General features: G+C 42.7%; 2 protein-coding genes across 2 annotated transcripts in view; one reads left to right on the forward strand and one right to left on the reverse strand.

Annotated features, from left to right (window-relative positions):
* Positions 1-4,582, forward strand: part of LOC308128608 (E3 ubiquitin-protein ligase RNF182) — a gene marked incomplete at both ends in the record, with an annotated part of 32,010 nt that extends 27,428 nt beyond the window's left edge. The window contains 1 exon segment of the mRNA XM_080494232.1: positions 3,828-4,582. Coding sequence (XP_080350358.1) covers positions 3,828-4,582 — 755 coding nt within the window.
* The window catches only part of cep89 (centrosomal protein 89), a gene marked incomplete at its 3' end in the record, with an annotated part of 87,591 nt that overhangs the window by 42,288 nt on the left and 22,332 nt on the right, over positions 1-22,971 (reverse strand). Inside the window, exons 11-15 of the mRNA XM_080520213.1 lie at positions 19,323-19,438; positions 19,010-19,190; positions 15,394-15,561; positions 15,142-15,283; positions 11,923-12,012 (exon numbers count right to left, since the gene is read on the reverse strand). Coding sequence (XP_080376339.1) covers positions 11,923-12,012; positions 15,142-15,283; positions 15,394-15,561; positions 19,010-19,190; positions 19,323-19,438 — 697 coding nt within the window. The remainder of the gene's footprint in view (positions 1-11,922; positions 12,013-15,141; positions 15,284-15,393; positions 15,562-19,009; positions 19,191-19,322; positions 19,439-22,971) is intronic.

Below are 22,971 nucleotides of genomic sequence, written 5' to 3' on the forward strand. Positions count from 1 at the left end.
ATCTGTAGAAAATGGATTCATATTTCATTTCTTGCTTCAGACTTTATTTCAATGCTAATCTAAATCTCTAGAAGAACTGCAAAAAACAGCTCTGTCCATGACATTGAGAGTTTTCTCCTTTATTCAGTTCACACTTTATTCAGTTTTAAACCTAAAATGTGCAACTATAAAGTATATAGTATTCAAAGCATAAAAAACATATTTTTGCTCTCTTCATTAGTGGAGAATAAAGGTCAGTGTGTCAAAAAGGGAGCGAGTATGTCAATGCAAGGTGTAAGTATGTGGTCCACACGCCACGCCTGGCTGTGTGCAGTTGCTGCCTCATAAGTGGTAAGTGAGTTGTGGGTGCGTATAACGTATGATCTCCGTGTGATTGCTATGTTATCCTATGGAGGCCATACTTATACATACTGCTCATGTACGGTGTCCTTACTCACTCGCATGTTGTAAGTGCGTGCAAGTACGATAAACATATGTGTTACCACCCGATGTCCCAGCTGCTACTGCCTCCAGATGCCTCCCATTCCACCGCAGAGACTCCGGATTCTGATGCCGTAAGCAGGGTTGCCAGATATGACTCAATGTTTTCAGCCCAAACAATGTAAAAACCACACTTCAATAAAAACCAGGCCAAATTTTAGCCTGTGTAGAAATCACGTTAAACCGTCAATCTATATGTTTCAGAACACACAAATCCATGAAATAAACAGTTAAAAGGTAAGAGTGTTTGGCTCCCCAATTGGGAGAAACCTGCCATATCTGGCAAGACTGGCTGCAAGAGCAGCTTCAAGCAGCACAGAGTTAGTGCGCTGTGCACACACTGGCTGTAGAAGGCAGCGCGTCACCTGGACAGGAGTGAATCCGTAGCCCAAACGCAGCGAAAGTTCCTCATGCACGTAAAGTGCTACAGCGTGTCTGCGAGCTCCAAATCCGTATGGAGGCAGTACTCACCACGTACGGATCCCCACATTTTGCCAACGTTTTTGCACGTAGAAAGCATGCACTTGCAAGTACAGCAGGGTGGGACTGTCACTTTAAAAATGCAATAAGAGTTCCAGAGTACCAGATTGACATTCTGTCACCACTGTGTTGATTATCAATGAGAAAAAGTGTCTGACTCTGCTGATGGGTAGAATTCCACAAGCAGCACTGGTACTGGCTCAGGACAGTGTCTCATTTGAGAGGCTGTCTCATCTAGGATGGTGTTTCACTTCATCCCAGTTGGGAATATTGGTGTGAATATGCTGCTAAGCCAGCTATCTCTCTATGTGAGCATGCATTTTCTATGATCCTCAAACACACACTACCACAGTGTGGTAGTTTTGCTTGATGATGCAATAACAGCAGTTTCACAGTAAGACTGAAGAGAGTAGTAATCAAAAAACAAATCAAGCTCAAATATATCTCAAGGATGTGATGGTAATAAGGGATCATCCACAGCACACATCACAGATAGAAGCTTTCTATGATGAATCCTTCCTGATACAGGCACATTGTTTAATGGATTATTCAGCGCAATGCACATTTCGCTCCAGTCTTATTCACAGTATAGTATTTGGAGCTTATAGCACTCAATATGAGCAAAATGGATAGAAAAGGGAAACAGGTGGATTATTTTAACGAAGCTGTCTGAGATCTTCTGCATTTATTTACTTGAGCCATTTGGTCCTCAGCAGGAACATTTTTGATTGATTTCCTTGGTTTGTTGAGAAGCTCGAAGCCATCAGATCCTAACGTGAGCAAACTCCGTGTTCGCACAGACTGGGTGGGGAGTTAGTGGTCAGAGAACCAAACAGGAAAGAGACAAACAAACCAGCCGATATCACACAACTAGACACTCTAGTTGTGTGCTGTTGTCATGCTGGGTTTAGATCAAGTATAAGCTCAGTTTCACTTCCTTCTTTCCAAGGTGCTTGTTTCGATGTAACTAAAAAAAGATGGGATGAAGTGTTTTACAGTAGATAGAAGTAAGTCTGACGGAGAGCTGACGATGAGCAGCTATCTCCACGAACAGATTCCACACTGTCCACCAACTTTGAATTTTACAGTTTTTCACTGAATTACTGATTTTCACCAGGCCTTGGCAATTGACAAAGAGCTATTAAGATGGCATCCTAACAACTTTTAAACATCAAATCAGTTTAGAACATTGACATTCTGCATTTTTACCAAGAAATTAATACCTGCTTCATTCTAAATTTACATGTGTATACAGATTTACTCTGGTGAATCATGTTCTACCCATAACTGAAAACCAAACGCTCCAAAAAAAGCTCTTAGAGTGAATTCACATAGATGGTTCCCTGCGTATGTTCTCTGAAAAAGGCTCAGGAGCCTATCTCTGACCGCCTGTTTGTGAAAACATCACAGTGAAGTACTGGAGGACATGGCCCCCTCTCACTATAACCAACCAACCAACAAATCAAACTGGTGGACATGGCCCCCTCTCACTATAACCAACCAACCAACAAATCAAACAAACACTGGAGGACACGCCTCACTGCATTTTCGGAAGAGGAATAAATCACCTCTGACAGTAAAAACACCAGTATCAGCTATCTCCCTCTGTCTTAATACTGGTGTGTATCTCAAATATTTGACCATGTCATGGCGTGACAGTTTCTCCCTTTTTCTCCATGGACAAACCCAATAATTGGCATGTTCTCACTGTGGCCCATTGAGAAATCTGTTACAGTCAGCACATGCACAGATTTGTACAGGGACTGCTAGCACGATCTTAGAAATAAAAAATGTGTTGATGAGCACACAATTCTCACTCCTAGCATCACTCACATCATGAGAGACATCCGACTTTACAGCTGAGTCACGAATAACGATTTCAGTTTTTTAGTGGATTTTTTTCAATAACCCTCCTTTGAGACACAGGAAGCATATTAATTCTTAAATTACTCAGGCTGCAATATAGATTCTGGCCTGTGGCCTGTCTCTAAACATGAAGTAAAGACAGGAAGTAAAGACACCGAAATCCTTCCATAAGTAAACTGTACTAAACTGTAAAAAGGAAAGGAAAGGAGTTTAGCCACAACTGGGTTTAAATTTGTGGATATCAGGTCTGTGTGTATTCAGTGTGCAAGACAACTACAAGACATCCTTTGTAAACAACTAATGTCTGTCCAATAATGCTGTCTGAATTGGTATGACACAAATGTCATTCTCTTTTTGCTCTAATGTACTGACACATCCACACATATTGCTCCTACTGCTTTAGAGTTAACCTTCATGTATGTGTATGGGTTGCACATATGTTCAATGGGAATGTGGATGGTTTTGTTTTGCTTTGTGTATTCTGATTGTTTCACTACAGCTTTCAGTTGAAGTTGTAAAAATGTTGTAAAAGGATATAAACTGAAACGTGAAGTGTGGCAGGTTAGGCATGTTTATTGTTACTTTGCAAGCTCAAACATATAATGGATAGACTCAAAGGGCAAACAAACCTGGTATGTTCCAAGAATGAAAGAGTGGATTCAATTTTAGCTGAAGGGCCAGCCATTTAATTTAGAAACTCCACAGCATTGTGTTCTACACAGTAAGGAAGCAGCTCTCAAGATCAATAGATTAACAATCTCCACCTTTCGGATAAAGGGACGACACCCTGATCCAGCTCCACACCATCAATCATTCATCAGCAGCAGGTGAAATCAGAGCTCTGACCTTTTCCCTGCTGGGTATTGATACACATCATGTAGTCAGGAATACATCCTTGTAACCGTCACTTCTCTGACATCAGGTTGAAGTCAGGTCATGTAACGTCAGGCTTCATGAAAATCATTGTCCATCTAACACTGTACTGACTGTGTCTTCAACAGAACATGACTTGAAGATGAGCGGTTCTCAGACTGACTCAGAAGAGAAGGACTCCAAGGACTGTCCACCTCCAGAGGAACTAGAATGTAAAATCTGTTACCAGCGCTACAATGCCCACAACCGCAAGCCCAAGATCCTGGACTGCCTGCACCGGGTCTGCACCCGCTGCCTCATTAAGATTCTGGACATTGCTGATGGTGCCAGCTGCATCTTGTGCCCCTTCTGTCGACATCAAACTAAGATCTCGGCGTACGAGGTGTCGGCTCTGCCTGATGACGTTAACATCATGTCTCTCCTGACAATGTGTGACAAGTCATGCAGCTCAAACCAGAACAGAGAGGTGGTCCTCACACCAAAGAGCCTCTCCTCCTCCAGCCCATCTCATGACTCCTCCAACTGCCTGGTCATCACTATAATGGAGGTACAGAGAGACTCACAGCACCTCTCCAGCCAAAACAGCAGCTCTGATGTGTATGCTGAGCAGAGCTTGGACTCTGTATCGATCGCCTCTGATGGAGTGGCTGCTCAAGACACCCTGTCCAAGTTCTGCAACCATGTTCCCCGCATCCTGGTCTGGCTCCTCGGGTTCCTGTACTTTGGCTCGCTGCCTCTGGGAATTTACTTGCTAGTTATCCAGAGAGTCACTCTGGGTACTGTGTGTGTCAGCTTAGTACCCTCAAGCCTGACAGTTTGCCTTGTCTATGGTTTCTGCCAATGTCTATGTCAAGGCATGTGCGACTGCTCCTCCAGGGGCTGACCTGACGGCAGAAGGGTCCTTGGATAGAGGAAACAGTCCACTGAGGAAAACAGGGTCTTCTTGTGTTCTTTGGCTTTGTACCTGCTATTAAAGTGAGGATGGCATTGGCATCTTCACTTGGTGTATTCAAGCTCAATGAGGTGAGATCAGGGGACCTTGTGCTGCGTTTTCTACCTCCAGTTTCATCTCAGACCTCAGTGTGGCTGAGAGAAATACAGCCAATGAAAATCCTGGAGTGGAAGCAGCACAGTACCTGCATTTCTGTCATGTACGTCTGTGATCTTTATTTGTTCTGCTTTGCCTGTGAGTGACCTCCTCAAGCACAGCATTTGAGAGCAGACTTTTAACTTTTGGATGGCCTAACCACAGCAGTAATAATAATCCTAGACCCTCAGTCATCAACACGACAATCATTTGTTAGGACGTATCGACTCCCTCCCGGGACATTAAGTCTTTTGTGGCGAGTTTCTTGTTTCATTTACCTAACAGGACTGTATTTGTCTTAAAAATTAAGGCCCACTTAAGCCAAAACATATCTTCATTCCCCCCTTCAAAATTTAAATCCACACGTCACTATGATGAACATGACTCAAAATGATGTAGTACATAAGTCAGGCCTGTAGGTGGTGTTGTAGCTTTGTCACAGAAATAGACATAAATCCTCATATTCGAGAAATCCAACATATCACCTTATTAAACCTATTAGCAATCAGTAGCTTCTGCAACTCCAGCTGGAGAATGTCTGCTATTGTTGTTGTCGCTATGTAATGTTACGTAGAGTGTTGCGATTACATCAGTTTCAGCAAATGTGCATCTTGGACGTCAAAGCTGAGGCAGCGTTTTAAAAGTTGTCCACTATGGAACCCATTTTCATAAATCGCTGCACTGTATGGACGATTAGCTAAAAATTATGCAGTTATACGTAATTGCGTTGTGATGTGGACAGGCCCTAAGATAATTATCATTGATCATTGGGCTACGTTAAATACATTTCACAATGTCAATTTGCATTTGTGCTACCTGGTCTTTCTATACTGATCTGATCTTTGTGAACCGGTAGTGGCATTGGAGTTTACTCCAGTACTTCCACATTAGGGCTGGGCAATATGGCCTTTTTCAATATCTCAATATTTTTAGGCCATATCACGATACACGATATATATCTCGATATTTAACCTTAGCCTGAAATCAACACTTTTCATGCATGCAATCACAATAGTATGACAATTCTATGTCTCCATCAAAACATTCTTGTTGACGCTATATCAATAGATGCTAATGTTCAACTTGGATGCAATAAAGGGGAAATAACAACAAAGTGAATTTTGCTAAAGCAGTATTTTTTAAGCAGCACAATCATGAAATTGTCATTTGTTTCTTTTTTTGTTTCTCTCTCACTTGAATAAACAACACAGGCAGAGCGTTCTCTGCTAAATATTGGCAACCAGGCAGATTACATCTTGGGTCAAGTGTGTTTTGCAAATCCAGACTTTTCAACCACACTAACTGGGACCATGTCCTCTGCTCTGTGGTGGGTTACTGCGGGGGTGGAGGGGACCACTGCCGCAACACGGGTGACGTTGGACCGTGGGCAGTGGAGGGGAGTTCCACAGTCGGAGTTCCGAGAGTGAGGCCCTGGCGTAGAGTCGGACATTAAACCCATGCAGGTGCCCTGGCGGCCACCGCGACAACCCACGGCGGAGGAGAATGACGGGCAGGCGACGCGAGCCTGCAGCGATCATCTCGCCCGCGTGGGCCGAGGGTCCTGGACCATGGCCATAGCCGGACGGAGGCGTTACCTCGGGTCAACGGGCTCCGCTAACACTCTACTAAGCAAAGGTGTATGACGTAGCTCTCACGAGAGTACAGGATGTCTGTAGGAGCACTTGTTTTATCTCTGAGAGCCCACAATTGAATACCTGCGGATGAAAGCTACAGTGTGATACTCGAATATTCACAATCTAGTCATCTTATATATCGCACAAAGAACAAGCTGCGACACATCGAGTATATTTGATATCCGCCCAGCCCTATGCCACAAGTTTAGACCTGCTGTAGGAGGAATACCTCTTGCGCCCACTAGTGGAGGGGCTATTTTGTATACGGAAAAATCAGGAGGCAATTCATATGGGATGTTCTCATTAAAGACAGGTACTGACATCACCAATGGCACTGAAACTACAGCGAAATAGCAGGACTGTGTTAATTTCTGACGCAGATAAAAACACTTACTGACTGTGGAGGCTCCAAGTCCCTCCAGGAAACACTCAGTATTTGGTGACTGCAGTATCTTTGGGCAGAGGTGCGATGGGGGTTTTACTTTTGCTTATGAAACATCCTGAACTCATCTTCACACTGATGATTTGGAATGTGTGAGTTATGAACCGGCCTTTGGATGTCTTTTTCCACATGCAGCCACATGTTTAATGTTCAGTTGCTTCTTCAGTTGCATGTAGATGTTCAGCTGAACGCTGCTTTTGGGTTTTGGAGGAGCTTCATGCTGAATGTCATCTGTTTTCAATGTAAGAAACACTTTCCTACATATTCCTTTTCTGTATGTGAACTGATATATGCTTTCCTTTCATTATTTTTTGATAGTTTGCACAATGTGTCCTGCAGCTTTAAGCTTACCAGTCCTATACACACACTTTATGTGAAATCAAACAGATTCTACTTTTGTCTGAAGCGTCTTTTTTCATGCTAAAAAGTCCATTTACCACCTTTTCTGTACAATGTTGATAACTGAGGGACATGGAATTATTGCTTTGTCATTAAATCAATGATGAAATTCAGGTAAGTATTTTCCATCAAAATGAAAATAAAGCATTTTTTATGGATACAAACACTGCCAGTAAAAAATGGTCTGTGTCTGGTGTAAATGGTGTTAATTTTCATCGTCCCTCCATCAGTGTCTTCCCATACATGCTCACTGTCTCATTGTCTGCTTTCTTCTTTCTGCTTGTGAAATGACCAACTGCAGCTCTCTGCTTAGTACCACACAATGAAATCAATGGAGAGTTATTTTCTATACATTGCTGCAGGCATGTTTATTTTTAGAGCTGCTGATTGACTCACATTCCTGACTGTTAACCAAACAATCATCACAGGTTAATCGGGTGTTGCGTGTCTCAGCAGGCTGCGGACACACTTGAAAATAATGAAATCACAAAAAGGAGCGTTATTGTCATGGCACAGGGAGCCAGAGCAGGTGGGGCTTTCCTGAAAGGAGCCATTTTAACTAGTTTTCTGCAGACTTCGCCCCACAGGACAGTAATGAAGTCAGCAGCTGCTGAGGAGGCTTCCTACAGTCCAACAAGCCACAGAGAACAATGAAACAAAGACATGAGTGGTGTCAGGCACCGTCAGCAGGTCAGAGAGATGAAAAAGATTTCACTTCCAGCCCGAATAAATCAGCTCTGAGACGCAGAGCCCATCAGAGGAGCAAGTGCTCAAAAATACCTGGAGGGTTTCCATTTCACATCAAACATTAGATGAACTGATGATTGGTGTGGAAATCCCTGGTGAGGCAGAGGAGGATTAGCATCCCCTATCCTGTTGGCAAAAGGTGGTTTGCCTGAGGTGAACACTGAAAACACAGTTATGGAAATGAGAAGTATAAAGAGGGGGGGGCAGTTATTACAGGATTGTGTGTTTGGGCCTCACCATGTGTGATTTGCATGTTCTCACTATGTCAGCAAAGGTGTACTGAGCCCTTGTTTACCCAACATTTCAAACAAAAACTCATCATTGTTTTCTACTTGTTTCGCTCTTCCATGGCAACACTTAAAAAACAATGTCCATGTAACAAGCAAAGCCGCTACCCCAGGGTCCAGACACAGAGACATGGTCACAGACTTCCCAAACACCATCGGTGCATCCCAACAGTCCCTCCTATATCCTTTCCTAACTCCTTTCCTATCAAGTTTTCCTTAACCCCGGAAGTGTTTAAGTGCCATGATAAGGAACGTTCCAATTCTCAATAAGGAAAGCAGGCTCAATGCTTCCTTTATAACCTCCTTTAGCATAGGAAACACTGATACATCCTTTACGAAAGGAGACGAGATCATGCTGCCCCACAATTCCTTCCAGCAACAACATTTAAAGGGACCCGCTCATCCGAGCGTTCACGTAAACTCAGGATAACTTAATGCAGACCATGTTAAGTTCACAATGCAATTATATGCCATCAACAACTTTAAATAATATGAAACTCATATCCCAATCATGAATGTTATGCGGATGTTGTAAAACGAACACTGCAAAATTTTTGTGCAGCCTGTTCTCAGTTTGCATTGGTTATTTATTCACCTGGCAGCAGTTTCACTTTAGTTCCTCATAGCCTGGAGCCTCTTTTCCTTTTGATTTACATTCAAACCTTGAGATATTTGAGATATACCAGTGGTTAGAGGCACACGGGAAAGTGTTATAAATACGATTTTGTAGTACATTTTTGGAAATTGTTTGTATTTTCACAATAGCAGACATCACTAACCTGCGCCCCCGGTGGATTATTGTTACATCCCCTCATGGAAGTGTGGTCTGGCTGTCACAACAACGTGATCGCCTTTCCCGAACATCTTTCGGAAACCTCCCAATGCTTTTCCTTAACCCTGTGGCATCATACACGGGGTTAAGGTAAAATGGACTGGAAAGGAGAGACTATTTGGAAGCACCCCATGTTTATTGTCAATTACCCCCCTCTGTGCCCTCCCTTTGCTGAATTTGCAGGTGCTGGGCCGATGGAGGCCTCTCGTACAAACCAGGCGCTCCCTGAAAATTTGGCGCCAGGGGACGGCCTCAGGGAAATGAAAACTGTGTGCCCTGGATGAATAACAGAAGCTTACAGCTCTGCAATCACTCGATCACACGAACACTTCGGCCAAGACGACTCAACAGTCCAAACCTAACTTTGTTTACCAGATTCCACCTAACTGCTTTTCTCCCAGAAAGAACCAGGTTCTAGTTCAGGGCCGGTGCCAGAGCCAGTTCTTAAATGAGCACCGCCAAAGTACCGGTGGTTTTTCCATTGTCAACGGAGCCAAGTGAGTCACGTCATTGCGTCACTCCAAAGCTTCATACGTCACTGATTTCCCTAATTTAGCACTGACAGTGTTCATAGAAGAATGAAGAGAAGGACTGTATTCATCGGTTTGGACGGGGTCGCTCCATCAAGTCTGGCCTGAACCTTGGATACTGAGCAAAGAGAAAGAAAATATTGAGTTTCCTCGTCGCTCTATTGGTGTTTTTTCACATCCTTCTTGTTTTAGTCGAATAATAGAACGCAGCTCTACAGCTGTTTCCAATGGCAACCTACGTAAACACACGCTGATTAAAGTTCTCTTTCACATGGAGCTATTAAAAGGCTTACTTTATGGCTAAGAAAATTCAGCTTTCATTTACAGTAGTGTGTAGTTTCTTTAGTAGTTGCTGATGAACCAAAAGCATCACTTCCTTGTAAAGAAGTTCTTTGGGGTAGAAAACAGCAGAGGACCTCATATCCTCATGCAGACCTCAGCCTGCGGTCATAACGCCATACAAGACCTGGAAGTGAAGTTAGCTACAATGATCTGATGATGAAACTGTGCAAAATGTGATAATAGAAAACTGCTTCTTAATTATATATCCGACACGGCTGACTTATTGTGACAGTGGAGGAGCTCTGCAGCACAACAGTTCAAGATCGACCAGCTCTGTGATCGTGGATTACATTATCGTGTGACCTGACATTGAGGGAGTGACTTATTATATCATTTCCACGTGTTATTATTTTTTTCCTCAATAGGCGATTACGTCATCGTTTTAGCCAGAGATGATCATCTTTGCTGTCCACACCTCGGGGTGTTGAATGGCACACAACAGGGTTTTAGAATTTCCCCACTCTGGGACACAAGTTCAAAAAAACCTGTTTTCGTGCTTCGAAGACACCGCCTCGTATGGATGATTGGCCAAAAACAGCGCGTTTACGTGAACCCGGGGTTCTCGTGTGGACAGACCCTCAGAGCTCAGGATTACACTGAGAGATTATTTGAATGATTTTAAACAAAAGAAAACAGTGCTTGTTGCTGTTAGGAGGGTGGATTTACTCTCGTCATTGTGACTGGCTTCAGAAAAAAACATCTTCACTTTGTAATCTGCAGATTTCAACCACAATCAAATGAGGCCAAGTTATCAGGAGAATCATTCCAAGCCATCAACACCAAGAAAACAAAGCACAAGGCCACAAGAGAGGAAGGAAGATTAAGTTGCACTTGTGAAGAAGGAAAATGAAAAAAGGATTTCAAAAGTAAAACATGACTGACGTCATGGAAACATGTGACATGGTTATATTTATACATGCGCTCACTGAAATATTCAACATTTTCAGGTGTTTCCAGGAGGTAGGGCATGAATTTTAATTACATATGAATAATTTAGGTCCAATCTGCTTTCTCTTGATAGCACACACTTAACACACAGTTCCTCATCTTTTCTATTCATAAGAAACATGATAGTGACTGGAGGCTGCTAAACTCTGAGTGCTGTCGGAAGGTTTCAAAATGTATGGAAGAAATAAGCCATCGACAGAATATAAAACAAAAACCCAACCTGCACTAAAGTTGTAAATAAACACACTTGTCGAAAAATAAACAGATACTAATTTTGGAAAACAAGGCCAATGTTCAGTCAGGAGGAGAGCAGGGAACTTAACTGCAGGAATCAAAGTGAAGAGGGCAGAATGCAGCAAGAAGCACCAAGGTGAAGGGTCTGCAGATGTGCGTCTTTCCACACCTCAAAGCCGTGCCGCTATTGCAGAATGTCCACACTAAGGGACAGAGCAGACACGAGGAAGGGACGGAGTCCGGGACTCTAGAGCAGACGCTACGGCCGTAACGATGCACTACCAAAGCAGCTTGTCACATAATGTTGGGTCGTTGGCCGGTGCTCCATTGCGTGGCTCCGCTTCCTGCCAGTGCGTGTCAATGAGATGCAACGCGAACATTTGACTAACAATTGTCCCACGATACGATCTTTCGTCTCAGACGGGCACTAATTGTGGCTGCCTTAAAGGCTCCCACACAAACTTCCAAAATAAGTCTCAGAGAGTGAACGAAAGCAGCATTGGAGATGGTAATGACAGAGACATGAGTGTTCCCATTCATGACTTCTGATTAATGAGAGATGATAGTAGACAGTTTATCAATATGAGAGGAGACGGCTAATCAATGTAAACTGTGCTGGACGAATAGCAAACAAAATAAAATGTATCTCAGTCACATCAATGAGGACTCAGCAGTGTTGAATCAGTGATGCCAATCAGATGGACCTGGCTTCGTCCAGCTGAGTGTTTGAGGTAAACTTACTGTGACTGCCTCCTGCAGTTTTCCGAATCGGAGTGTGCCATTTAACATCCTGTTGATGAATCTGTGCTTGTCTTGCTGCAGAGTGGAGGCCTGAGGAGAGGGACAGGGAGGACGGGGGGGGGGGGGGGGTTACTCATCTACCACACTATGGGGGAGAACACAATCAGCAAGGTGGAACAAAACCAGGGACATTGTGAACTAGACCTGAAGGGAAACAGACTCACAGACATTTTACTATCAGATTTTATCTTGTGAGAGATTTCAGTGCCTCTGGATTGCAGTCAGACAGACAGGTCTTTTCTAGACTCCACAGTTACCAACAGTCCATCTGAAGACATTCAAGTTATAAAATGCAAAGTCAACGACTTATACAGTCCATTTGGATTTTAATTCAATTATTTTACGTGTGATTCATTTTGTCATTGATCTAATTATTCATTTGTATGAAATCAGATCAAATAAATGTTTTTACATTATTTCTTTTCAGTCTATTTCAGGGATTATATTTTTAACTAATTGTTATCGATTATGATTTTTAATTCCATTTTAGCAACACAATAACACTGGCAGGTCAACACTTTTCACTCACTAAACTATAGTAAACTAAAGCAACCAACTAAATGGACTAACTAAATCACCACAAACCCAACAGAAGCCAGTCACTAACAACACCACAAGACTAATATAACCCGCAATAACAGCAATTAAAGTCCCAACACTCCAAACTCTCATGGTGCATTGCAGTACAGCAGTTCAGTCCCTGCAGTGGTCTTCTTTGGCTCTTTTGCAGGACCATCCTCCCCCCACTTTCTGCTCACAAGACGCTCCCCCATGCACTCAGCCAGTCACTGATTGGTTGAAGCTCTCAGGATTCAACACCTTCGAATCCACACGGGCCACAAAAGGCTGCGAAACCAGTCTCACTCTCTCTCTCGCAGCGAAGACCCCGAGGAGGCAGCTCACCCAGCGTTAGCATACAGCTAACACCAGAGGACTGCAACCAGGGCCTTCACTCCTCAACTCCTCTGCTGACCCGACCACGAGGGTCAGACCTTCCTAGGACCCGGAGACCAGCACCCAGACTCTGCTCTCCCATCAACCAAGGAAAACCAACCAGTTTCTCCAGGACGGACCAGGGAAACGACGCCTCACAGAACTTCTTTGTGTTTTCCTCAACCAGCAGGAAAACCATCACAGACCTGAGCGACCAGCTCCTCAGTCTGGACAAAAGGAACAACCAGGAGCTGCAAAGAAGGACTCCTGAAACATCAACTTCATCTTCTTCTCCTCAGCCTGCAGAACCAGCAACCACAGTTAGCAGGAGGTGCTAACTACAGGAGAAGCTAGCAGCTTCCCTCCAGCAGGACAACAACTGAACTCCTTCAAGGAAGTGGTAACAACAACTGGGCTTTACCTGAGATTAGTTAAACCTGATGCTATGATAGAACTGTTTAACTTTCATGAAGATGTGTTGATTCTATTACAGTGATTGAGTTCTATAGATAATGATATTAGGAGCCGTTATCAACTTGTAAACCAACGTTAGCTCTGCCACAGACACAGGGTCTGCATGCTAATCTTTACTTTACTAACTAGTTAACTCACAATCCTACACATATCACATCAAAGACAACATCACACAGTAACTGAACACCATCTGACGACTCCTGACGTTTTACAAAACAAGTCTCATTCACATAAAGTCATTCTAGAAATGGTCCTTTAGCAGAGACACACAGGAAGCAGACGCTAAAGACTAGCTTCCATGTTCCATTGTTCTCCAGCACATGGTGGAGACCCAGGACAGACTTCCTGCTCTCTGATAACCTCCATTTGAATGGAGTTTCTTGTGATCCGCCATCTTGTTTTGTAGTTCACACGTCTCACACACACACTTCTTCCACATCTCTCTCTCTCTTTCTCTCTCCACACACACACACACACACACACACACACACACACACACACACACACACACACACACACACACACACACACACACACACACACACACAACAAGCTGTATATAGGTAGTTAGAATCTGTGTTTTATTTGTTTTCATTGTTAATAAATATAATTTTTGGAATCATACTTGCTGTGTTATTAATGTGAACAAAGGTGAATGAAATGTCGACCTCTTCTGTGTCAAAAACTCCCAAATCCTTCAATCTTGACTGTTAATTCTGATAATTGTAATTCATTTAACTATTAATTCAAATTCCTGATTAAGTGTTTAGTATATCTTATGAGACTGATAGAACTGAATTGGCTATCATTTCCTGTTGAGACAGGTGGAGCTCCGAGGTTCTGATACAGATCAGATTAAATTTCAATAACATTATTAATAACTATCTTTGATAATTATTAATCATTATCGACTGCCAACCAAAACATAAATAGCGATCCTTATGAGGTAAGAAATCCCTACAAGGGGTACAAACAGAAAATGCTTGCCAGAACAGAATATTAGCAAAAACATTGTATACTGCCTAAAAAATACTTTGCTGCTCTGCATGTAATGGATGTTTCAGCTCAGATGAGAAAGGCTGTGCAAACACAACCTTGGTACACATTCAGGCACAAGACTTTCTCTTATTGTGTCTGAAGTTGTGGTCCCATCGCAGGACGTACCACACCCCAACCGCATACTGTGAGTACATATCAATACTATTGCACTTTTTATAATTAGTGAGATTGCCGAGCCTTCTGTAAATGTCTTATTCCATGTGTATGGAAAAATGGAAGTTTACATACCCCCCCCCTGCAGATGTTTTGTGGACAACCGCTCCCGAACACCCGCTCCTGTTTTACAGCCACTTTACTTATCATCATGGTTTTCTGCTATTGAGGAATCTATTTATGGTCAAATAATAAACATTGTTTTTTTCATTCATTGTTATGTTCTTTTGAGCCAGCCAAAACAAGCTCTGCTTGTTCATCGGTCCAATCTAATGAACTGATTCGCTGAAAGAACACCGATTGGTTAGCATGACTTCCTGCTCCGCGTTACACTGCCCCCTACATGTTTGACATGCTCATAGTAGCTCTGAACCAGTTGCACGTGCCGTGACGTTTTTTTTTGCAAACAATTGGGTGTAAATTAAGATTTATTTGTGAACGTAGAGGGGGGGAAAAAACCATCCCTTTTTGTAAAAACCCGGGTACATATAAACATGGCCTCAGATGAACTGGTCAGTGTGTTTTCAGTGTTGGTTGTACCATGTGCAGCATGCGGTCCCTCTCATGGGAAATAAGCTCTGCCACAGAGATAACCATGCTCAGGTAATGTCGAGTCTTCTCCTCCTTCAACACACACTCTTCTTTCTGGTGCATCAGTGCACTCATCCTCCTCTCAGCCCTCCTGGATAAAGAGACAGAGAAAATTACAGCGAGGCAGCAACTGAACTAAACCGAGCATCTCACGCAGTAATTTCTGTTTGAGCTGTTTAAAGACAGTGGGATGTTTACTACCTGCTAGCTTGTCTGCAGAGCTGCAGCTCAGACTCCATTGTCCTCACACTGACAGTCAGGTTGGCTTTGTCCCGAGAAAGACTCTGGTTCTCCTCCTGCAGTATGGACGCTCTGAGGAGCAACTCCTCCAGCTCTCTCTTGCTCCTCCTCTGCTGCTCCTCCAGCTCTCTGAGCATCAACACGAGGATTTTCAGCATGTTTTCAGACAGTTTCAAAGTTTATGTCAAGTCACTAATCAACCAAGGCTGGAAATACAGATTGTTGCAGGTAGGTTATATTTCTTTAACCGAGAGACCCTACACCATGTAGGGATTTCTTACGTGGGGTACCACTTATGTTGAGTTTTGGCAGTTTGGTAATTGACAATGATTGATAATTATCAACAATAGTTATTAATTATGTTATTGAAAATTGAATCTGATCCGTATCAGAAACCTTGGAGTTCAGGAAACAGGAACAGGAAATGATAGCCAGTTCAGTTATATCAGTCTCACAATACTGAACAATTAATTCGGAATTTGAATTAGTTAAATTAATTAAAATAACCACGATTAACAGTAGAGCTTGTATGTAGTGGCTTCTTTAGATTACATTCTTACTGAATTTTCTAAACTGACTTACATCGTAGCCACTTGTGAATGACGACATGGCACTGTTTTACTCGTTGAGTTTTATACTGGTAAAACAACGGTGTTGCTCTGCCACCATCACTCACTTATTGCTTTCAGCATTTCAAAATAAAAAAATTCACATCCTGTTTAAATCACATGACATGAGGTCTGACAAGATGACAACAAAATGGTAAAATAAAATACAAGAATAAATCATAAATCACTCTTCAAATGTATTACTCTCATTGAAATGATATTTGCTTCCTTTTATCAAACTAATATTTGTCAGGGTTAGTGGAACTCAATTGCGTAGCAGACAAGAAGCTCAGTTCAAAAGTGTTTAATAGCAAAACATAGGCAGAAGCGAAGTCAGGCAGTCCAAGGTCAAAACCAGCACAGGCGATTGAGAAGGAAATCCAGGAGGAGAAGTCGGGCAGGCAGGAGGTCAGAACACAAAGGCAACACGAGGAAAAATGTCGGGTACGAATGGTGTGAGAACGCAGACGAACTGGCAACCAGAGCTACAAGAGAGGGGAACTAAATATTAAATATAAACACTAATGACAATTACAAACAGCTGTGACCAGGAGGAGGAAGCAGGAGAGCACAGGGGCGGAGCTTAGGGGAACACAGGAGGGGAGGAGTGAAAACTCTCAGGAAGGGAGGAGTGAGTGAGAGCAGGATCATGACAATATTCATACATCATAGACACAGCTATTCAAAGGAAAATGGTGCTTACACTTGTAATTTAATTACTGTTAATTGTAATTAACAATAAACCTTCACAAATTTAGATCCACGCGCTTGATGATGACAAAACACAGATAACACACAATCTCTCTCTCTCCTGATCCTATAGTGCAGGGGTGTCGAACTCAGATCCTCGAGGGCCGAAGCTCTGCACGTTTTCCACGTCTCCCTCCACTGAATGTCCTGATGCTTCATCACCACGTTCAGCACACAGCCAGATAACAAGCTGCTCATTGCAATCAGCTGTGTGGAAGCAGGGAGACATGCAAAATGTGCAGGGCTGTGGCCCTCGAGGGCCGGAGTTCGACATATGTGCTATAGCAGGGGTCTCAAACGCTGGTCCTTGAGGGCTGCAGCCCTGCATGTTTTCCATGTCTCCCTGCTTCCACACAGCTGATTGCAATGAGCAGCTCGTTATCTGGCTTTGTGCTGAATGTGGTGATGAAGCATCAGGACATTCAGGGGAGAGAGACATGGAAAATATGCAGGGCTGCGGCCCTCGAGGACCAGAGTTTGAGACCCCTGTGCAATAGTGTGTGGTGTGACTATGGAGCTCAACACACACTAACCGATTCTTCAGCAGAGTGCCAGGCTCTGCACGCTCAGTATTCCAAATCTAGTATAGTCAAACGTGACTCCAGTGTAAATAAACACGGCATGTACAAGTAGACAAACATGTTGCCACAAATCAACCTCAGGCCTATATTATGACTGAATTTTCTCTTATGGAGGTAACTTCAGGATTTACCCTGGGTTTTCTGGACTGCGAAAGCAGATCTCTTGGAAAATGACCTGTCTATTGTTTAGAATATCCTGATTGATGCACGGATTGTCCCACCCACTTGAATAAGTCAGAGCAGAGTGCAGCAAAGTGGACAAAGAGTTTTTAGAGCAATCTATTTGGCACACTATAATCAATCCTTGTCACTGAGGCTTTGAAGGATGTTTTTGTTCTTGTTCTTGACTTGTTCCAAGTCTGTTTAGTTCAATGAAGCTTTGTCTGTAATAATAAGGTTAATAATAATGGACTAGATGCTACAAAACCAACGGTTACACATTCAGACAGTTGACACGAATTGAATTCATTCTACATAAATAGCCTATATTATGACTTGGGATTTTCTTTTATCCAGGTAGCGTCAGGATTAATTCTGGGTTTTCCGTACTGCGAAGCAGATTCACTTCTCAGTGGTATAAATCACCCCAGTACTCTGATGTTTAACTCCAGAGCAGAGAATGAAGGCGCTGTTTAATGACCAATAAGATCTTTTGGTAAATGACCTATCTATTTTTATAATATCCTGATTGGTGCGCGGATTGGAACCGCCCACGTGGGATACTTGGAGCACAAAATAATCTTTTTAACAAAAAGATTGGCTTTGAAGGATGATCTGGTTCTTGAATTGTTCCAAGTCTGTTTAGCTCCAGACGGTTGATCTGTATGGAGCCCCTGAGTGGCCACAGAAAAAAAATTGTAACAGGTGGGAAAGAGATAAGTCGTTCCCTTGTGTTATTTTTTTTCTCTCCTTTTCTTTCTCTTGCTCCATAGATCTGGAATAATAATGGTTACATGTGATATGGATGCAAAAACGTGAATTTCTGGAGCGCACATCTACTCTGCCATCACGGCAATGAATTAATATTCCAAGACAAAATACAATCACATGAGGGAAACGGCCTCAAAACAAAGTGAAAGAAAATATATAGTTAAGGAAGAGAAGTGAGGATTGATAAAGTGAAACTGAGTGATCACTGTGGATGGATGAATGGATGGATGGATGGATGGATGGTGGATGGATGGAGTGTTTACTGCTCAAAACTGTGATAACCAGCTTTACAATACCAGTTATTACTGCTTGTTTGGGTTTTCTAAATTGGTTCTCTCAAAGTAACACTGGTATAGTTTACTGTGCTTTGTCACGGAATTGTTCTGGTCACTCCAGTCTGGGTTTGAATTGTTTTCATTAATCAGGATGTTAGATCACAGTAAATCACTAAAAATCTAATACAAAAATATCTGTATGACATTGACCGATACTGCATATTTTCAACTTTTTTCAATATTTGAGTTTGACTCTTCTCATACTTTTTGTCCTACAGTTGTATCACCCTCTATAAATCAAAAAATACTGTGTCCTTTATCTTATAGCGAGACTGTGTTCTTTCTTTCACGTTCTCTGGCACCAGATATGTTTTAGTGCTGATGTGTTCATGATTTTTCTGCAGAGTTGTGAGAATTGAGAGTGAGGTGAAACCTTTGGAGTTTCCCAGTGATAATGCAGTGCTCGTCCCAGGTGACGCCGTCCTTCATGCGGGCCTGCAGACCCTGAACGTCCTTCATGTATCTCTGTGCCTCCCTCCTGCTTTCCTCAAGCTCCTCCTGCAGACGCTGGTTTTCTGCCTCGAGCATCATCAGTCGCTTGCACATCTTGGTTACTATTCAGAAGACATGAAGCGTGAAAGAATACTGAGCAGGATAAACAGTTGAGAACATAGCGAAGGAAACGAGGTCACAGTGTCAGGCTTTGAAGAATGCCTTTCATTTTGCAGCGTTCGAGCCATCACTACCTTCAGATTTGTGCCTGCTGTCACTGGCCTTGGCCTTCACATGCTGAGCCTCCAGCTGATCCAGCAGAACCTGGTTCTCCTGCAGAACCAGGACAGCCTGCTGCTGAAGTTGATGACTACGGAGAGGAAAAAGGTTCAATCATTTGTTAAAGAAGTATAACAGAAAATGTATATGAAATAAATAAAGTGCAATGTTTTTATTTGCTTTTTTAGGGAGAAATAATTTTTTCAACTTTATTTATATAGTACCAAATACAACACAGTCACTTCTAGGTGATTTCAACAGAGAAAAGAGAAAAACCCAATGGATCCACATGAGAAAACAGGTTTATTTGTGACTGTGGAAAGGAAAAACTCCCTCTAACAAGAAGAAACCTTTGCTGAAACCAGACTCAGAAGTGGCGGCATTCTGCTGACCAGTTGGGGTGAGAGGATAGAGGAGAGGAGAGGAGAGGAGAGGAGAGGGAAGACAGAGAGATAGGTTGGGTGGGGAGATACAAACCTTGATTCGGGTAGATTGGCAAGAAACAGACCCTGGTCCGGGTAGAGAGAGGTAGAGAGAGATGAAGAAAGAGGTAGAGAGAGCAAGAGGTAGAGCAAGGTGTAGAGTGAGGTGTAGAGAAAGAGGTCGAGAGAGAGGCAGAGAGCGATGTGGGGAGGGGGTGTTTTAAAGCATCCCTAACTGTAAGCTTTAGTGAATAGAAAAGTTTAGAGTCTCGCCTTAAAAGTAGAGACTATTTAAGCCTCCCTAACTGAAACTGGGATCTGGTTCCACAAGATGGGAGCTTGAGAGCTGAAGGCTCTGCCTCCATTCTACTTTTAGAAAACCTAGGAACCTCCAGTAAGCCAGCACTCTGAGAACCAAGTATTCTTCTTAGGAGATACGGGACCAACAGTTATTCAAGATAAGATGGGGCCTGGTTGTTAAGAGCTTTATAGGTTAGAAGAAGGATTTTAAATTCTATTCTAGATTAAACAGGGAGCCAATGAAGAGAGGTTGGTATTGGAGTGATGTGATCTCTTATGCTGGTCCTTGTCAGGACTCTTAATTGAAGACTTTTTAAGCAGTTATTTGGACACCTTGATAATAGGGAGTTACAATAGTCTACTCTCGAAGTAATCAATGCGTGGATTAGTTTTTTGGCATCACTCTGAGTCAGCATGTTTCAGTCCTGCAGATTTGTTTAATGTATGAGTTAAAGGATAAATCCTGGTCAAAAATAACTCCCAGGTTCTTCACAGTGGTACTGGACGTCAAAGTAATACCATCCAGTGTAACTATATCTTTAGATAATTTATCTCTCAGATGTTTTGGCCCAAATGTAATAATTTCAGTTTTATCTGAGTTCAGGAGCAGGAAATTACGGCTCATCCAATCTTGTATATCTTTAAGACAAGCTTCTAGTTTAGAAAGTTGGTTATTATCATCATGTTTCATAGATAAATAGAATTGTGTGTCATCCGCATAACAATGGAAGTTAATGGAGTGTTTTTTTAATGATATTCCCTACAGGAAGCATGTATAAAGTAAAAAGTATAGGACCTAAGACAGAACCCTGTGGAACTCCATGTTTAACCTCAGTCTGGACTGAGAAATTATCGTGAACATGAACAAAGTGGAACCTGTCTGATAAATATGATCGGAACCAGTTTAGTGCCGTACCTTTAAGCCCATGATGTGTTCTCGCCTCTATAATAGGATGTTATGATCAATAGTATCATAAGCAGCACTGAGAGCTAACAGGACCAGAACAGAGACCAGTCCTTTGTCTGAAACCATCAGAAGACCATTAGTAACTTTGACCATAGCTCTGTGCTATGATGAGATCTAAAACCTGACTGGAAAGACTCAAATAAGTCATTTTTGCTTAAATGGTCACAAAGCTGACTTGCGAACACTTTTTCTAAGATTTTAGAAATAAAGGGAAGGTTGGATATTGGTCTGTAATTTGCTAAGACTCCTGGGTCAAAGGTGTGTTTTTTAAAGGCTTGTGGTACATAACCTGTTATTAGAGATACGTTGATCTGATCTAGTATTGATGTACTAATCACAGGGAAAATATCTTTAAACAATTTAGTGGGTATTGGGTCGAGTAAGCAAGTTGTTGATTTAGATCAGTGTTTTTCAACCCTTTTTGAGCCAAGGCACACTTTTTGCTTTGGAAAAATCTCGAGGCACACCACCAACCGGAAATGTTAAAATGTGAAACTCTGTAGCCTATGTAGCCCAGTGGAAAATTTTAATACATATTAAAACATTGATAAATATATGCCCCTGGTAGTGGGATAAATAGTTTAAAATATATTAAAAGGTGATTTAAATACCTTTATTTTGGTTTGTTAAAAAAGGTACAACATGTAAAAGTTTATTTGAATGTTTGATGTATTTCATTTTGTTTATTCAACTGTTTATTTGTGTACTTCATGTTGTGTATTTCTTAAATGTGATGTTTCTGGGTGGAGAGATGGCTGTGGGCCTGGCTGCAGCCTGATGGCTGCTCATTGGTTAATAGGGAAGCTGAGGTGAGCCGAAGGTGTGCAGGTGAACAGGTGTGAGGAGTGTGTGGGTGGACCAGCCTGCAAGAGAGCAGAGAAGGAGACACAGCAGCCAGAGGGAGAGAGTTTTGCTGACCAAGCAAAGTGTGGACTGAGTGAACTACGGCTGAAGTTTTAGCCCAGAACTTCATTGTAGATGTACTTCCATCAGCCAATGAGCAGTGGTGGAACAGACGTCCACTCCTCGCAGCGTGTGTCCGAGCTATCAACTGCAACTGAACTGTTTTCCCTCCGAAGACGACCAGCCGTCACCAGATAGCGCTCTGAGCCCCCGAGAGGCTCAGAGTTCCTCTGGCCACGTGGGACCCCAGCGGCCCCTCGTCACCACCTCCTGCATCCTGCCCCCAGCTCCAACTTGCACCACCTCCTTCATCCTGCTCCTGCCCCCAGCTCCAACTTGCACCACCTCCTTCATCCTGCTCCTGCCCCCAGCTCCAACTTGCACCACCTCCTGCATCCTGCTCCTGCCCCCAGCTCCAACTTGTACCACCTCCTGCATCCTGCTCCAACTTGCACCACCTCCTGCATCCTGCTCCTGCCCCAGCTCCAACTTGCACCACCTCCTTCATCCTGCTCCTGCCCCCAGCTCCAACTTGCACCACCTCCTGCATCCTGCTCCTGCCCCCAGCTCCAACTTGCACCACCTCCTGCATCCTGTTCCTGCCCCCCGCTCCAACTTGTACCACCGACTCACCTCACCACCTCTAGAAGGTATTTCTTGGAATTTGATTCCACTTGTTTGGGAGAACGAGACTGAGTTTATTTTTCCCCCTGAACTCCCACTTAACTGGCAACGGGTTATTTTGATTTGAAAGACTTTTATGCCGGCTTAGCCGAGGCTTCATGATTGTTTGTTTATTGTTGAAATGTATTTTTTTTTGGTTGTAATAAAGTAGCATCTTATTTGTTAACTTTTACTAAGATTTCTTTGTCATATTGTTGGCTGTGAATTGTTTTGAGGTTAAAGGTGAAAAAACAAAACATTGAACTCTACTTACCATCATCGGCTGCCATTGATTGTTTCCTGGTACTCTTAATTTTCAAATCCAAAACTAATATTATTCTGTTATTTTTATGCTAATGAGTTCAGGGC

The sequence above is a fragment of the Blennius ocellaris genome (genome assembly GCF_963422515.1).
Source record: "Blennius ocellaris genome assembly, chromosome: 1".
Taxonomy (NCBI): domain Eukaryota; kingdom Metazoa; phylum Chordata; class Actinopteri; order Blenniiformes; family Blenniidae; genus Blennius; species Blennius ocellaris.